Source organism: Catharus ustulatus, chromosome 1 (assembly GCF_009819885.2).
Source record: "Catharus ustulatus isolate bCatUst1 chromosome 1, bCatUst1.pri.v2, whole genome shotgun sequence".
Classification (NCBI taxonomy): domain Eukaryota; kingdom Metazoa; phylum Chordata; class Aves; order Passeriformes; family Turdidae; genus Catharus; species Catharus ustulatus.
The window spans coordinates 60983410-61002619 of NC_046221.1; the positions used below are offsets into that span (position 1 = coordinate 60983410).

The window sequence follows — 19210 nt, forward strand, 5'->3', positions numbered from 1 at the left end:
GGTTAAGTCCCCTGAAGACTCAGACTTGGCAGAGGTAGCCTTTGCCTCCACACCTCTGTCCATGCAGTCCTGGCTGTGGCAGAACAGCTTGATAGAACCAGGAAAGATCAGCCTGCATATGACGTACAGACATGAGAGCAGGAGTGTGTACCGATTGAAAGAGTAGCTACACAGACTGAAAACTAGCACAAATAATTGTATTCCTGGAGTAAAGAGAACACATCCTAGCAGAGGGGGGTTATTTTCATTTTAAAGCCATGATGTGTAAGTGGTTTGTAGGGGCAAGTGGGCATTTCTAGAGGTCCTACAGGAAAAAAATAAAAAATCCTTAACTCTTTTGAAAACACAGATCTTAGAGTCTTACATTCTCACAGGGCAGAAGAGTACTATCTCCCCTATCTTAAAGGCTTTTTGAATGGTAAAGAATTTGGTTTTTCCCATAGGTTGTGCTTCACTATGTTTTTTACAGTTTCAGTAACCATACATGCTAAGAGTTAAAAGGAGTACAGGAGGGGATAGTCTATGGTCTCTGTGCAGGAAGAAAAGCTATCTCAGGACACAGTGTATTAGATTTCACTTAAAAGGCAGTTCTAAAGAAGGTTGCCTAGTATGTGAGAACAAGGAATATCATTTCCACTTTGAGAACAACAGGAGAAGAGACAGGATAGCTGTAAGCTGTTTAGTTATGTTTCCTTGCAGTCGCTAATTACAGAGTTAGCAATTCACTCATTTTGTCAATTAGCAATTGCCAGTTTGTCAATTGACGCTGCTACATTTCTAGAGCAACATTCTTTTTTTTTTGGACACATTATTAATTATGCTATTACAATGTCATGAATTAAATACTTCAGTCTTCTGCTTCTTGAGTACAGTATTGGTATTTTTGATACTGGAAAGCTGAGTGATGTTGTTTATAAACAAAAGGTCCATATTCGCTTTTGGATGTAACATCATTAAAACAATGTTCTGTGTAGCAGATGACTTTCTTTCCTTACAAGTAAAATATTTTCAACACCACTTAAAGAAACTGAGAGAAGTAACTCTGGCTTTTGCACTGAGGAGCAATTTATCTTAAGTAGCTACTTAAGAACAAATGGCTTCATCCTTGACAGATCCCATTTGGTGGATCACCATTATAATGGCAATTCAAGCATCATACTAGAAGCCCCAAAATATCAATGGCCAACTTCAGTCATTATTCAGACTAGGAAAATAAATGGTAAAGAAAAAATAGATTCTGCTCAGAACCAGACAGCTGGATGTTCAGAGAGTATTTTGATGCAATTTATAAACTCATCAGCAACTAAATTAACATCTAAACTGTAAAATAACTGTTGCTTACAAAGTTTATCAGCAAATACCATTTACTTCAATAAATCCCAGAACTTATGTAGTAACACATTTATTGATCACTTTACCAACTAAAAATACAATTTTATACAGTCAGTCAACAGCAGTAACGTACTTTATGAGAAGCTATGATTAACAAAATGGTGTTTAAAATATGGATTTCACTATAACTTTTCAAGCCAAGCTTTTACAGTGCTAATTAAAACAACTGCTGTACTTGAACTTTTTCCCTAAAACATCAACAATCATGTTGCAGACAAAGTAGCTTTTCCATTGTTAATGTGGGTTTAGAATTTAACAAGACGACTTCAAAAGGTTTAAAACATCCATAACATTGTCATTACTTTAACATTCACACAGATAAAGTGATACATTTAATACTTTCTAGCATTAATAAACAGTGTAAAAATATATTGCATATATATATATATATAAATTTGTTTCCTTTTCCTGAAAAAACCTAGTACAAACTAGTAGTATATGATTCCCCCCTTCAAGTTTCTTTTACTTATTTTAAAGATTGAAGAGTAGTAGTTTTAAATTAACAGAAACAAAGACATGGAAACAGAGAATCACTGTTGTGCTCCCCCATAACCTCTTGTCATGGTTACTAAGCTTATTAACCCCTTGGTAATGGTGGTTCTTTTTTTGCTAACACCAGCTAGAATTTTGGAACTGGTTGCAGTGGGGATAAGATTTTGCCCAGTGTGCTTTGCACTGGATGGTGGCTGGCCCCCTTCATCAAGTGGTTAAAAATCTTTGCTTAGGACATGTTTATCTACTATAGTTAAGATTAAGAAATGCTATGCTCAAGTTGTTCTTTCGCTGTAATGAAAAGAAGATGCAGTGTTAAATTAGTGAGAAAAAGTAAACTTGTAAGGTTAAATGATCATGTAAAAATTTTTACCGTGTTGAAAATTTCACAGTGAACACAGTAGGCTAGTACAGCTGCATGTTAATGTTTGCAATGCCTGCAATTAGAAATATTGCAGGTAATTATTAGCACACAGCAGCTTCCTGGTTGATGAAAGACAAATGAAAATAGGAACAAAAACTAGTAAGCTTCACTGAAGGTTTTTTCCATAGTGTACAGTGCTCCAAGGAAGACTATGTCAAGACCTATCTCCATATCCCAACTGTTTAATGATTAAATTTTAATTAGTGCTCTAGGTAATCAAAGACAAAACAGTTTTGCCTCCACCCTTTATGATCAGGTCCTGACAGCATGCACATCCAGATTTGTGCAAACGAAGAATCAAAACATCTAAATCGAATTAGAAATGAATGTTGGAACAGCATGCACTGATAAACAAGCTAGCAAAGGAATAAAGCATGATGTGGATAAATAAATGGTTCACAACTGAAAAAAAAAATCAATCTCATTCAAAAATTATACTTCTGTATAAATATATATTTCTCCTCTAATATTTAAATCTGTGAAACATAACACCTTGCTAAGAATAAATTTCAATATACTTATCCAACATTGACCATTTCTCTGCTTTAAAGAATGTAAAGACAAATTACTTTCTATTATAAGCATTGTACAAAAAAATTTCCCTGCTGCAAGAATTTGCCAAAGCTGATATATTCTGAACCCAGCACAAAGATTAAAAACAAACACACTTTTTGGCACCCTATAACTTATTTTTGTCTATAATCTTACCTTTTCATACACTACAGTGCTAACAAAAGTAGTTTGCCAACACAATTTTATACAGGACATCAGTTTGTAGGTTAACTAACTTTACACAAAGCCTTTGTAAAGATCTAGTACATATTTAGCTTGAATATTACAGACATACACAGCATTTCAGTTGCATTAATATAATCCTGTTTAACAGAGCCCAGGCTGCATTATTTCACATTATTTAATTATTTTGTTTAAAAGTAGTATTTCAGTAAATGCAAGCATACAGAAACTCATCTGATGTAAACTGGAACTTCAAATAATTCACCACTGTGGGGATTCAGACTGCCATCTTTTTTCCTTATTTTGTGGTTCATCTCCAAATGTAGCTCCTGATCAAAATGCAAAGATGGATGAACTGAGTGTACTTTTAGGGCCATATTTTTAATTTGGTTGAGTCTAACAATGTTTCTGATGTTTTCTGAAATATGTGCAAAGCAGTAGAAAAATCTTGCATAAAGATAACTGGAGGTAAGGGCAAATTATCATGCGCATTATCTTTGAGACCCTTCCAAATGTTTACATCAAAACTCGCTTTGTTCAGTGCCATAAGCTTTACAGTAACTCACAAAAAAGAGATGCTGTATAACTGTATTTGAAAATTAACTCATTGGCTATTTAGCTGCAATGGAACGATAGTAGCTTATCACTTTTCCAAATCATGTTAGTCAGTTGGGCATTTCAATGCCAATTTCTAAATGCAAGGTTTAAAGAGAAAACAAGTCTCTTCTGTAGTTTTGCCCTCATGTATATCCATGCCCTCAAGTAGTGCCTGTGTGCATGCATGCACGCATGTTCATGAATACAGAAGATAACTTCTTTTTTACAAAATTGTTTCAGACTACCAGAACTGCAAATGTCTGTCAAGAATGCTCAGACAAGAGGCTGGATTTTTCCCCCTTTTCCCCCTTCAGAATTACTCTTGCCAAAGTCTACCTTGAGTGAATGATCAATTAGCTTGAATTAAATAAGCCAATTAAAATGTATCTTAAGTTGTATCTTAAACTTGTTTTCAAATCCACCTTCTCCATAGGGTTTTGGAAACAATATACCAAGGTTAATATACTGAAAAACATGAAAAAAAAACCCGAATATATTAACAGATATTTCTCCCTGCAAAAATAAATTACTTTGACAATTAAGACGTGGAGGTTCTATCTGCAGTATTCTTTTACTTCCAGAAGAATTATTCTTAGATGGGACATCATTCAAAGCATTAGTTTTGAGTTTAGTGAGCAAGCACAAATGCAACTACAGGTTTCTTAGTAGTTCTAGGATTCTGAAGACTTAAAAGAACAGCCCTGACCATAATTTCCAGCTTATATTAAGTAAGCCAAATGGGCACTTTGGGATTGCACAAAATAAGCAACTGAATGTTAAATGATATTTTATAGGCAAACACTCCAAATACAGGAGGTACACATGTATTAATTTGAGGTAATCCAGATTTTAAGAATCTCACCCAAGTTTAAGAGCTGTCATTATGCTTCTGGTATTTATTTGTATAAAGGTGCAAGCAAGACTTGAGTCCCTAGGCAATGTATAACACTCCTGTTTCCTGTTCCCATCTCACTCTACCACAGCTTTATACTACTAATGGATGAACAACTGTGTGTCAACTTGCTTCACAAAGCTGGGGCAAAGGAAAATACAGGGCCCATGCAGAGCATAGTTTAAAATGGTTTCTTAAGAGCATCCAGAGGAAAGCTTGCTTTCACCCTAACTCTCCTACTTCCTCTCCATGGAGAAAGTCCTCTTGTCACACTAAGTTTATGTTAGAATTGCTGAAGAGTGATTTCTCTCAGAACAGGGTAGACAGGTAAAACCATAAATGCTTCCTTAGATCTTTACCTTCATGCTATGAAGGGAGAATGACAATGTCCTCAACCAGCCAAGCTGAACAGCATCAGCTGCAGGACTAGAGCCTGGCCCTAATAAAATTTAAGTTTTTCATCAACTTTTATACAGTTTAATTACTTAAGCTGGATCCAAAGAGCATGTGTACATACACACAAACCTACACAAGTCTTGTGCATTACATTACTTAATACCAACTACGCAACAAGCCAAAAACATAATATTCACACTACAAACAATGTACACAAAGGTGTAGTTATTTTGGCACACACGCAAGGTTGACAGTTAAGAGGACACATACCAGTGCAGTGTTACATCTGCTCTATCATGAAGGTAAAAGGTTTGCTCTTGGTCAGTGCAAACAGAGAATTCTTATTCACAGATGACAGGCACGTGCCCTCAGAATACATGCATCCCTGAAGGCAGGGTTATGTTTTGACTATCATACATGCAGGCACAAAGAATTAAAATTAATTTCACAACTATGAAAAGCCTTAAGAAAAAAATCCATCAATTACAAGTTTAAAGTTTTGGTTTTGGAGGAATATACATGAGGATTTTCTCTACAGATGGTTACAGATGGCTGGGATACCTATCACTTGCAAGTCAAACCCATAGTAGTCATTTGCCTTTTTGTTCTGCCTAATTCCAACTACCATAAAAAATATTAATTGAGCCAAGAGAGGGAAAATACAGATGACTGAAATGGTAATTTGTGAACAAAGCTTTGTATTAATGCTAAACAACTGTCAGACTTTCTTATTTGTCAGAATTTTTAATTTAGATAAGGTCAGTAAAATACATACTTCAATTCAAAACATCTTTGGAAGACAATCTCTGTGCTGATGAAAAACACAAGCTGTGACAAGTGAGTAGTTTTGAAATGTCTCCTTCCCTTCTCTAGATGAACAGGAGGTAAGATGTATTATAGGTTTAAAGAAATAGGGGCTAAATTTTGGCTATAGTATAATAGCCAACATTTACTTGGGATTCTAAATATTTAATTACAATTAATTACAACTGTTCATATAGGACTCATGAAACTGTGTTTTTTAATGTCTGCTTCTCAGTAATGCTATTGTGATAGCTCTGATAACCACAAAGAGCAGGACAATAATTTTTGGTTTTGGTATTTCCATACTGATGGTTGTAAAACTCAACTAAAGCTCATGGAGTAACTAAATGGAATTAGTAAGCAAGCACTAATAAGAAATTCCCTTTTTACTGCTGTATATTTTACTTTAAAACTATGTTATTTTTAGAAAATTATTTGTAATGACTATTCATTTGCCTAAGTAAGGATTTTCATTTCTTGTCCTCGGTCTTGTAAAGGTTTTGATGGTCAGGTTAAGCTTCAGTAGACATACAGGTAAGGATTGTGTACTGTCACAGTATTTAAATAAAATTTGAGTTTGTTCTTTAAGGCAGTTATTTCTAAAAGATACCTAAACTTTCTGATCACATTTCTTTTGGTAGCATCTACTGTAGTAATGAAAGCAAAGATAACTAGGAACAACAGGATTTTATAGATGCCACATAAGACAGTGCTACGTAGTGGAAGATGCTGAAAATCAAGCTGGAAATTTAGATGGAATGAATTGAGATGCCCCCCAAAAAAGAGAGGACAGTAAACCTTATTAGATTCCCATGTCCTCACTTCAGTCATGACATTTAGTTACAGTCTGCAGCATGGTGCATCAGAAGACAATATGCTTTACAACACTAAGGGTAGAAAATGGGGCACCTCCTCAGCTACCCTTTCCTGTCATCTTTGAGGTATAAGCTGTACTTACTGTCCTGAGAGTTGAGGGAATAGCAGATGAGTAAGAAAATGTACTTTGCCTCATTCCCAAGCAGGCCTGGAACTTAAGAGCTAATAATGAAGCAAGTACTTAGGCTTTTAATTTCCTACCAATATTAGTGGAATAGTAAGAGCTTAAGTAGGTAGTGAACCCCTAATAAACAGCTGCATAAGATGCTTTTATTCATAGCCATCATCTTTCACACCAAGCATAGTAAAAGAGAAAAACCTTGACTAAGTACTATCCTCCCAGCAACAACTTTCCTTTGTAACTGTCACATCAGAATGACTTCTTTTTATGTATCACTTTGAGGTTCAAAACTATCAGACTGTAGAAACAAAGAAGAAAAAAGAAGTGTGTTTCTCAAAACAAAATACTGCTATCTGAACCATCTTCTCAGGTTCTGATCCCAAGCTTACTATGCCACTGAAAGAATTTCAAAGTTTCCATCAGGTCCAAATAAAGTGCTTTGGTTCATGGCAGGGAGTTTATACTGCACAAGCAATGCAAAGTAAACTCTGGCAGAACCTCAACTCGTTCCATCAGCCTCTTATAACTCAATTTCTAGACACGTTAGCTTGGATCTGTCCACACTCTCAATTCCCTTGCATGCCTTCTATCTTATGAGTGTTCTGATCTTTCTCACTTTGAACTAACAATTTAAAACTTAATTATATCTTAAAATCTTCCTAATCAATCACTCCTCCAGAGTGTATGGAAATGTATGGAAACATTCTGGCATTACACACACTCTGTATTTGGGTACAGAGAAAGCCTGTCCTTTGAGTACCTAAAAGCAAAGTGTCACCCGATGTGCCAGCCAAGGCAGATAGCTAGCAACAAACAAACTCCCAGGTCAACAGTGTGCTCTTGGACTCTGTAGTAGGCTGGACTTCACCCTTTAGTGAGGCTAAGTCCAGAACTTTTCACTTAACACTGAGTTATTAGTCAAGTCTTGAAGTCAAAAGGAAAAACAGGGATACTGATTTTGCCTGTATCTCAGCTGAAGGGTTCATCAAGGGCTGTAGGTTCAGCCTTTTCAATCATTAAAAAAAACAGGACTACCCTGGAGCCGTCTTCAGGTACACAGGCACCAGTGATGAAGAAGGTTCTTTACATTTAGAAGGTTTACTACCGTGCCAGAATAATTTAGCCACTATTGGTATTGAGTATCCTATTTTCTGCTTTGGAGTGTAACAGGTCCCCAGTACAACATAGGAGTGGATAACTTTTCACTCTTAAAGAACACTGGGTAACTTTGGAAAGGGTTCATAAAGCTGAACACTTTGCATCCTGAGCATCTTTACACACATCTAAAATCTCCTCAGGTAACCAAAGCTATCTGTGGAAAAATCCATTTAAATCTATACAAGAGCATGTGCTGTGTTTTGGCAAACATCTCTCCCACTTACAAACAAACATCAAAATAAATTATAAACAAACAAAAGTCCAAGTCTGGAAGGAAGGCCTTGCCTTTTGTTCGCTATTGTTGTTTTGGTTTTTGGCTGATATATGGGCTCAAAGGGTCACTGAGGGCGAAGTCACAAGACAGGCTACCACACAATGTCAGCAGAGCAAAACATGAACAGTTTAAGGGCTGAAAACCAGTGCTCCCTTTCCATACACTGGTCAAATAACAGACTGCTCACCTGCATGGTACATGACAGCACACACTGCTCACCTATGTTTATGTACTCTGAGTCGGATACTGATATGGGTGGAGGGAGAGCAATACATCTATTAACCTTTATTCAAGCTTGGACATGAAAATCAGTGCACAAGTTCTTTTTGAAAGAAAACAAGGCAGAACTGCAAAGAGTTGGTTTTGAATAGCGAACACCCTATCTCTCCTAACTTTAGCGAATCAGAGTAATACATCAAGGTACTTGTTCAGCTCTTGCAGAAAATCAGAATGGCCTTTTCTCTCCTTTTCAATCAGTATTTTAAAAAGATGTTCTTTTTATTCCAATTAATTTCTTTTGTCATTCTGGACCCTAGCTAGGTCACACTCAGCTGCTTGTACCTTAAACCTGTGGGACTGGTTCTCCTGGTAACATTGGAAAGCCATTCCCAGCAATACTAATTCTCCCAAGTTTGGCAGCAAGAGCAAACAGGGAATCAAATCCCTTGGCTTCAAATGAATCTATCCTAAAATGTAGCCCAGTTATAACGGTTTGGGGCTTCTTTGTGGGTAAATTGCACCTAATTATATATATATTAATTGTAAATGTCCTTACTCCAAGTGGTCATAAGCTTTTTTTACATAGTTAGAGCTTGAAGGGACTATGTGACAACATATGTGCAAAATTACATTCATTTAATAGCAATCTGATTGGCAGTGTTTAGTCATAGACAATATTTTAAAGCATTATTAGCTTAATGCCCCCTTCACTTCCAATGTGAGGCAGTGCAAACTTGAAAACAGACTGTGAAAATCCTTAACTAGACTTTCTTAGTAATGTTTTGTTCCTCACCTTTCAGGTTAGTACAATAGCTCCATCCAAATCCAGCCAGTCAGAACCATGCTACAGTACACACGTGAACAAGCACAAACTATAGACATAAGGAAAGTAAGGGCTGGTATTTTCCGACTCTTTCTGTTGACATAAAATACTTCAGAGCCTATATTGTCCTAGAAATAGCTTTTTTTTTTCAGTTTTTCCATGGTTGGTATATGACAATGACAGGCTAGAACCTAGTATATTACTACCACTTATTTCCCAATAGTATATTGTTGAATGTTTTAAGAAAAGTGCTAGATCCCGTATAAGACATTTTAAAAAAACCCTAAAACAGTAGTCAAATGAAACTGCGTAAGTAATGGGATAGTCTTCAGAAAGACTGCTACAAAAGATCCTCTTTTCAAGAGGTTCTCTTTGACATCATCAGGGCAACTGAACATCTAGGAATGTTTGAGATATATTGCTTGAATTGATGAAGTGTGGTATAACTGCTCTTGACGTTGGTTTTGTTGTTTGTTGGTTTGGGTTTTTTTTTCCTAAGGCTAAACAAAATGATGTATTTTTTATATCTACATATTTATTTATTTTTGCCAATATATGTATGAGGAATGTAATGAAGTGGCATTGTGCTGCAAGTAGCTCAGCAGATGTTGAAATCAGTTCCAGTTCCTGAAGACAACTTCTTGACAACATAGTCTCAACATTCACAATAACCGAAACATGTGGGATTCATAACAACATCCTTACAAATATATACTCTATCCCCCTCTGTGCTGTAAACCCTCAGCCTTACTTGTTTCCTTGTACTTTATGATCGTATGTGCCTGCATGCTTATAACCAGATACATATCCTGAGTTATCCACCAGATCTTCTCGGCCAGCTCTGCCTTTTCCTTTCCCACTGGCATCAAACCTCTCTTTGTGAGAACCGGTGAATTTTGAAGTATCTGTAAGGCGTGAAACAGTTGGAGATGCAACAGTTTTCTATTGGAAGAAAAAAAAGAAACAAAACGACACATCAAAAATCAGCTATTCTTAATACAGATACTTTTACATGCTACCAAGGTTTAAATCTTTGCTATTCATTCCCAGCAACAGGATACAAAAGATGTTTGTTTCTTGCCAATACATACAATGACAGTAATAATACAGCAGAAAAGGAAATAGCACAAATTATGCAAAAACCTTTTGGAAGAGACTTCCAGTATGAGATACTTTTGATTAATAATCAAGTTCTAAACACCAAAGATACATAGAAGTTGTATTTTGACTTCACATTTTGAACCATGCTCAAAATCCATTATGTCAACATGAAAGCAATAAAAGTTTGGCTCCACCAATATAGAAGTATTTCAATACAACTAGAATTCATTGTTTCAAAAGACAATTTCATTCTAAACTCTAGGATTCATAAGAGAAGTAACAAACCAGAAGGACTGAAAGTTATTTCTAATGTTAGCAAATTAGCAGTCTATGAAATGGCACTGAACTAAGACTTTCCTTCCACTGAGTCATATCAGGCTCCTTTTGTTGTCATCAAGACAAAAAAAATTTACTATAGAAACACAAAAAAGTTATTTCACATAACACTATAGAAGCAGGAAAACCTGTGTGCTCAGAGTAGGAGCAGCCTCTTTGATCCTTAAATATGTATTTTAAAATCAGGGCAAGAAAAAACACACAGGACTTCTGAGCTAAAATGAACAAAGAGTGCTAAAATCTGGGTATCTTTGTTATGTGTATCACTTGCCACTATCTGAAAGAAAACGTCCACTGGAGCATTGCTAAATGACCTTTAGGGACTTCTGTCTTGCAGTCTTAAGAGTACTATTTGCAGAAGTAGTTATTTTTCTACACAACAATGCTAAGGAAGAAGTATTGGTCTAATATATACATTTTACTTCTTCACATTGACCTGGTAGCACCTTATAACCAGGAAAACTCCAAATGTAAGACAAGGGCAATATATTCAATATGGAGTTAATTAAACTTAAAACATATTTGCTTTCCTTGTATTTAAACACCACTACTTTACAGAAAATCAGTTTATCTACATGTGCATACACACTCTACCGTCACATCCACAGAAAAGTCTCAGAAACTCTAGTTGACTGCCTTTTCCTTTACCAAATTCATTCTCAGGACAGACTGCTATTCTGAGAACTTGTAATTGTAAACACCATTTGAAAATCACCATTTAAAAAGAAAAGACTACGACTTCTGCTCCTCTTTTTCAAAGGTGTGGCATGAAATGTATGAAATTTCCCTCAGTACACAAACTACAATAAAAACATGAGAATTTTTGCACAGTAACACATTTAGTAACATAGATACTAAAACTTGTGTGAGTGGATGAAAATGCACACATATTAACATGCGAGAAGGAACAGTAAAAGGAGGATTAATAGAATAGCTTATGTAAAGAATGATATTCCCAGGAAACTATTCCCAGTGGTAAACTTGAGAAATGTGGTATTTATATCAAGACACCTGCATTCTGATAAGACCACAACACATGACTTATAAGGTGCATCTCTGCAATAAGTTGATAGCAGCATGCCACACAAGCCTTTCCTTTTCCTGCTAATCTGTAGGGTAAACAGTAATGTTTCAAAACAACAAAGAAAACTGAGGATAAGCAACAGCTTGGCAGGTTAAAAAATATGATCTTTTTGATCATATTTGTTTTGAAACAATCAAAATCTAAAACCCCAGCACAAGGAACAGCACAAATCCAGAACGAGAACAACGGTGATCCCACATCTGGTGGTTTTTCAGCCCAAGATGGATGAGAAGGTTTCCTGCATCACATTTAATGTTCATGTGAAATGAACATTAAAGGCAGTAGCTGTAAGGCAAACATTTTTTTTCCTCCAAATTGTTTTTCATTAAGAACTCCAGCCTTTTTCTCAGTTGCGTGTCAAGTCACTGAGGTACCCCTTCCCACATGTGACAAACTATTACAACTGCAATTCTGTTGATTTGCTGTTGGCAAAATTTCTGTGAAATGGGAAATTTTGTTTCCAACTTGTTTCCAGCAATACAAAATCCAAGCAATGTTAATTCCTTGTATGTTAAGCTCTCACTCCCTGAACTATCTGTATAAAAGATCAGATATGAGATCCCACTACAAGGCTATGCAGCACACCTCATTTCTCCATTTTCTTCTTCTTTTCCATCACTCTTATGATGAACATATATACATTAAAAAGAAAATACTTCTCTCTTTTTAAGGTTGTGTTAACATTTTTAAGGTTGTGCAAAGATGCTTTTATTCAAAAAAGTCTTTGTAAATACAGTGTAGAATATACAACTTCATATCCATCCTGGGCTCCTCAACCAGAAGCAACTAGAGGTACTATATATCACAGAATCATAGAAAAAATCCTGTGACTGAGCACTACTGAAAAAAGCCTTGCTCCATCATCTTTGCACTCTCCCTTCAGGTATTTATATACATGGATGGAATTCACCCTTGAGCCTTCTCTTCTCCAGGTTACACAGTGCCAGCTCCCTCAGCCTTCCCTCATAGGAGAGATGCTCCAGTCCCTCCATCATCTTTAAGGTCCTTTTCTGGACCCTCTCCAGTAGTTTATCCAGTAGTTTAGGCTCCTGGGGAGCCTAGAGTTGAATGTAAGATATCAGATGAGACTTCACCAGTGCTGAGCAGAGGGGAAGGAACACCCTGTTTGCTGGGCAATACTTCTGATGCAGCTGAGACACCAGTGACATTCCATGCAGCAAGAACACCTCTCTGGTTCCTGTTCAGCTCTGTGTCTGTGAGCACTTCCAGGTCCATTTCAACCAATCTCCTTTCTGTCTGCATGGCCCCCTGAATGTACTGGTGTGTGGGGCCCTTCCTCACCAGTTGCAGGACTTTGCAGTGCTTGCTGAGCTTGCTGAAGTTCCTGTCAGCCCAGACCTCCAGCCTGCCAGGTTCCTCTGGATGGCAACCATCCCATCTATCAGCCACTCCTCCCAGCTCTATGTCATCAGCAAACTCATTGAGAGTATACCACACCCTACATGAAGATGATTAATGAAGATTTTAAACAGGACTCAACTCAGTATGGATCCCCTTCCATAGAGAAAACCACTGTTTTCCAGCCTCCAACTAGACTTTGCTCTGTTCATCACCACCCTCAGGGCCCAACCATTCATCCTGTTTTCAATCCACTTCAGTGTCTGCCTATCCAGTTTCTACAGTAATAGCTTGAGGGGTTGTGAGACTCTTGTAAGAGACCACATCAAAGGCCTTAACGAAGCCCAGGTAGATGCTGTACTGCTTTCTTCTTCCCCTATCTATTCGGGCAGACATTTAATTGTAGAACTTGACAGGTCAGTCAAGCCATGCTGATCACTCCTGATGACTTTCTTGTCCTTCATGTACCTGGATATGATTTCTAGGATTAGCTGTACCATTACTTTCAGTGTCTTAACATGAAAAGTTTATCCATAAAAATTCTTCTGTGGGTTGATGATTTATTTTCAGTGAACAGTCTTTATGAACTGAATGTGCAACCAACTGTTTCTATCAAAATGTTTTTTTTCTATTTCTGAACAACAAAACCAAGTATGCAGACTAAACTGGATATTGAGCAAAAGGCAAAACCAATTCTCTACAACCCATCTGCTCATTATTAATTACACAAGGGTATGGGAGGGCAAATAAAAAGTGAGAGGTGGGGGGAGAAAGGTGACCATACTTCTTAGGAGAAGAAAAATAGAGGAAGAAATATAGTGAAGAGCATAAAGGGCTGGATGAGAACAGTTTGCACATTAGCAAGTTACTAGTTTCCCTTCTTTATGAATCACAAAAAAATGATTCTTCCTTGTCATATAGTAATTCTGCTTGAACTGGTTACTATCTAGAGTAAATTATATAATCTCTCTAGTTACATTATTCTAAAGGCAATAAATTCCTTTGGGCAAACCTCCTCCCTTTTTTCTTCTGTGGGACCACAGAGTCCTTCATTTTCCATCTCTTATTTGCGCATACATTTAGCCACAAAGTTTGCATATCACAGAGGATGCCTACGAACTTCAATTTTTTATTTTTTACTGTTAAAAAACTTTCTCTTAGGAAGAAAGTTTTACTTAGCACAACAGAATCAAACATAATAATTCAGTGTTCCAAACTGAATTTATTCATTTTTTTGTGTATTTTTTCATAGCGATTCAGTATTTTTCCTCGCTTTGTGTCAGTGTCTACAAAGAAGTGCTGCTAAGACAGCAAGGGGTTTAAGCATGGAAAAGATGACGGGAATGTATTTATCAAGATTCAGAATAAAAAAGGGAGAAACAAATCTTATTCCTGTCCTCAACAGTAGTTATATTAGAAACAGAGACAGTTCAGAAGTAAACAATAATGGGCATGATTTGGAAAATATGAAATTCCAACTAGACACATGAGAATTTTTCACCACTGTGGTTGGTCAAGCCTGGAAAGAGTGGGGGATTCTCTGTCCCTGAGGATTACCAAAACTTAAAATTACTAAATCACAGAACAATTTAAGTTGGAAAGAACCTTTGAATATTAGTCTTTATCTAGCATAAAGCCCTACTCACAGCAAGGCTCAAATAGGTTTACACAGAAACTTCTCCAGTCAAGTCCTGAACACCTCCAAAGTTCCACAGCCTCCATGGGCAACTTATTCTAGTGTTTGACCACAGTGTAGGTAAGTAAATAAAACAAAACAATCCAACATCTCATCCAAATTCCATATTACTAATAGGCCAACTTCTGTCTGTCTGAAACAGCCCTCATACCAAAGACAGGAAGTGAAAGCAGTAGTCTTTAAACTCCGGAAACCTTAACAAATGCCACATTCCTCCACTGCCCTTTCTTGAGAAAGATAACTCGGCAAACTTACACAGATTTTGCCTGCTGCCTCAAGACAACTAATAAATCAAGGAGCAGCTTAGAGAGGAAGCAACACAATCCATTTAATTATTTTTGACAATTTGAATTAGTTCCAGAAATTTATTATCAGCCCTTAGGAAACTGAAATGAGTTACAGTACAAAGGAAGTGAGAGCACAGAAATCAAGAACATGTACTTTGTCTATGGTAGAAGAGAAGTACATAGCAGTTTGCTGAAGAAAAATATATCCACTGAGAGCTCTGCAGCTGTGCTGCCTTGGCTTCTTTGCAGCAGGAAAACGACGAATTTTATGGACTCAAAAGACCCCACAAAATCAACTTCTGTACCAAAAGGCTAGAAGCATCATGTGAACCTGGTAGCACAATCATGCAAACAAGCTAACAGTGTGAGACTGGAAGACTTCTCACACTTTCAGGACTTTCCCTTCCAGAACAAAGTTGAGGCAAAGAAGAGGAAAGACCATTCAGTGCTGCCAAAGTGGCGCTCCTCACCTGCTGTCAGCACACGTTACCATCCCTTCTACAAAGCCTACGGCTCAAAACCCGAGCAAATGCCACAAAAGCTCTGCACCTGGCACAGGGCAAAGGCCTCCACGAGCAGGGCAGTGCAGCACCACACTGCTGCAGCTGCACAGGGCTCACTCGTGAAGCACCACAGCCCTGGCAAAGCTCGCGGCAGCTCTGCGCTGGGCACCTCTGCACACAGCATGGCACCATCCCCAAAGGCTCTCCAGAACCCATTCCTGGCAGGAAAAAGCACCCAGAAAACCTGCTGGACTTCAGGAACATCACACGCTCCAAACACACACCCTGAGTGCCCTCGCTTTCGCAATGAACTCTTGGCTCCACTGAAACAACTTTGCCTCAAGGTATTTTCCACCTCTTGCCATCACCAACAAAGATTCAGGTTTGATTTAAAGCTGCTCCACAGTTTAGGCAGAAACTTAATGATGCAAAACCCTGCACTAGGGCTTTCTGCTTGCTTCTCTTTCCTGAATTACAAATGCCCATTTGCACAGAAACATTCCCTGCCTGCCTGAGGGACTGGCTGTGTCTTTTCAGCAATCAGTGCTGGGAGTGCTGGCGCTGCCAAAAACAAGGGTGACAGGCAGTGCGGGAGGTGCTCTTGTTACTCCTCACCAGAAGGGTACAACACCTTAGCCACACTTCTCCTGGCCCCACTGTCAGATGCAGTCAGCTTTCCTCCCTGAAACTCAATGCTTTCCTACATCTGCTCCTTCAACCATAAAACTTCACTACCTAATAGCACACCTTCCTAGAAAAAGTTGCCATGGAGATTTAGATTTCTTTATGCAATTAAAATCTTTTGGGAGCCTGCAGAATCAGTACCAACATTCATAGTCTCAGCAAGGTTTTGAAAATTATTGATCTGTTGGTAATATCCACAACCTTTGTAAAAATGAGAAAAAAAACCTGATTGTAACATGGAAAAAAAAAATCAAAGGGAAAGTCTGCCTTCTTGTTTTTTGGGTGGGGGGGGGTGTGTGTATACCAGAACTCCCTACCGAAATTGTATTTACTTTGCTTTTAAGTTCATGGGAATACATGCACATGCATTAAAACTCTGCAGAAAGTCAGAAACAAAGGTCAAGCTTAAAAAAAACCATGGATATCATTCATGTTCCTTCAGTTTAGGACATGCACAAACACACCCACACAAACGAAAACGATAACTACCTCCACTTCAACAATCCCAGAAAGTAACACCATTTTAACTAATCCTGGTGAGGACTTTCAGTGGAGTGGTTCCCAGTATCGCCACTAAGATAATACAGCACTGCAAATTCCAGTTCTATGCACAGTACCTAAACCTTTTTCCTAACTAGGAGTCCAGCCAGAGCTAGAGCAAAAGACATCAAAAAGGTGCCTTATATGTGACATCACTTCCAGCAAAAAATTCACATTAACCTGTTAAATCTGCCTGATCCAGGTCTAGCTCCATCAAGAGAAGACGATGTAATGTCCAGCCATAAGGGTAGATCAGGAGTTGCCCATCTGGCACCTACAAGACACCCCTTCCTTTCCTCCTCTCTACGATTAGACCCTTAACTCCAGTTCTCCAGCATTTCAACAGTCCAAGTCACTACATGGTCCCAAGTGATGAGATCTAGCAGCCTGATTAATATGACCTTCCAAAAAGAGTGTGCCAACATTTATCTGAGAAGGAGTTTTTCATTCTTGTTGGTGGTGAAGACAAAACAGAACAGAAAGGGAAATACATTACAAAGTTGTTTGGTTTGGGTTTTTTTGTTTGGGTTTTTTTTTTGTTTGTTTGTTTGTTTTAGTGAGGGTGTTACTGAATCCTTCTTCAGTTTAATGTTACAACTAGTCTTTAATGAGACTGGTTCCAAAACTAGATGCTGTCAACATAAGCCTTTACATAGACTACAATCCCTCTTCCTCATTTTTTTCCTGTATTTCTATAAAAGTGTCTATTCATCCAGTGCAGTACTCCAGTCAAAACACCTGCACAATCCCACAGAATCACATCTCTGCAGATGACTTGCCCTGCCTTCCCCATACTACATGCTTTTGTATGCAGGTGTTAGAGACGGACTCCATATCCTGCTGCATTTACAGAAGGCAAAGAACCTCCCATGTCAGGCTTGCCCCTTATGATCTTTCAATCTTCAGGTTATGGTAACCTTCCATACCCAGTCTAATAGTCTCCCCAGCAGATCAGAAAGCCTAGTTTGTAAAGATACACTTGTTCCACTTTGTTAAACTTATTCCATCCTTGCAGAGTAGCCCTCATTTCTCTGGTCCTAGAAGCCAAAGCCCCATCAGTCCACTGATACCCAATCCTTCCTCCTCCCAGGATTGGCAAGGCAAGATCTGAGCTCCATACCCTTCAGCCTCACCCCTAAACCTCTGTAATTCCCTTTATATGCTCCAGGTTACCTCCAGAGCAGTACTCTGAGTACAAGGAAGAGGAAGAAAAGGAGGCTGGACAAATCTTGGCTGTGCATCTGCAACATTCACAGATCCTGGCACTCACCAAGCAATAAAACTCCTGAGACATCTGATGAGATCAGAAAATACATGCCTTGATCATCCATGAGAAGACTCACTAGTAATTTTCTGTGACTGGTACTCATTATTCCAGACTCATGGTGGTGCAGCACTGTTGCTATAGTGTCACCCATTACAGAACAGGGAAGTGTAATAGCACATCAAATATTCAGGATGGTAGAATCTTTTGTGACTGTTCACTCACCTCCTTTCCAGATTTTCACTAACACCCAGCTCATGCTGAGGCCTGATATAACTACAAATCTGTGGCCAGCTCTCATTCAAACAAGGATCCTTAAAAGAGCCTGTCTGTCTCCACAGTGTGAGAGAGAGCTGGTCAACACTACCATTCATTTTCCCCCTTTTGTGAGAACATTAAATTCAGGCTCAGGGACTCTGATGGGTCTTGTTGATCCTCACCAGTGCTTGGGATACTACACGTATTCTGAAACTGAAGAACTGCAGGTGGAGCAGATCTGTGACTTTTTGTTGCCAGAAGCCACAAGTTTTCAGCCCTCCCTATCTCAATAGTCTCTGTCCACTTGGTCTCCAGCTGTCACTCCTTCCTCACCTTGTGTAGCTTGGGTTTTCCACAAATACCACGTCAGCGTCCTCTTCATCTTCTCCCACCATCTGGAATCTCAGGACCCTGACCACAGCACATGTCCCACAAGAGTGGCCACCACCACCCTGACCTCCAGGAAGACACAAGAGCTCTCTGAAGCAAGTAACAGGATACAGGACTTCCTCTTAACAGAGCCAAGGACTCTGATGTGCTAATGGCAGCTCTGCAGACTTCTTCTGCATCTTAATGGATATCCATGTGCTGGACAGTATGTCCTGCAGCTTTTTCAGACTACCACTGTATAATCTTCAAGCAGATCCACATAGTCTGAAGTGGAATTCCTAGGCCTCTTTGCACTTCTGTTGCAACAACTGTTTTGTCTCATTTACCACACTCTGTGTGCTGCATTCTTCCTTGCTCTTTCCCTAACAGGTATATTTTGGTGAGAATATGATCTCGCCCACACCAACATCTCCCTCAGCACCCATTATCCTGCTTTTAAAATGCTGTTGCTGCTGTACTGCATGGTCACCCATACTCCTCTCCGTGAATATGACTGGATTGAGCC

At 38.4% G+C, this 19210-nt stretch overlaps 1 protein-coding gene across 2 annotated transcripts in view; it reads right to left on the bottom strand.

Moving 5' to 3' along the window:
• Positions 1-1386: 1386 nt before the first annotated feature.
• LOC116993075 (tubulin polymerization promoting protein) overlaps positions 1387-19210 on the bottom strand; it is a 65947-nt gene continuing 48123 nt past the window's right edge. For both annotated transcript variants that reach the window (XM_033053350.2, XM_033053358.2), the window contains exon 4: positions 1387-10145. In XM_033053350.2, the coding sequence (XP_032909241.1) occupies positions 9951-10145 (195 nt within the window). In that variant the 3' untranslated portion in view covers positions 1387-9950. The remainder of the gene's footprint in view (positions 10146-19210) is intronic.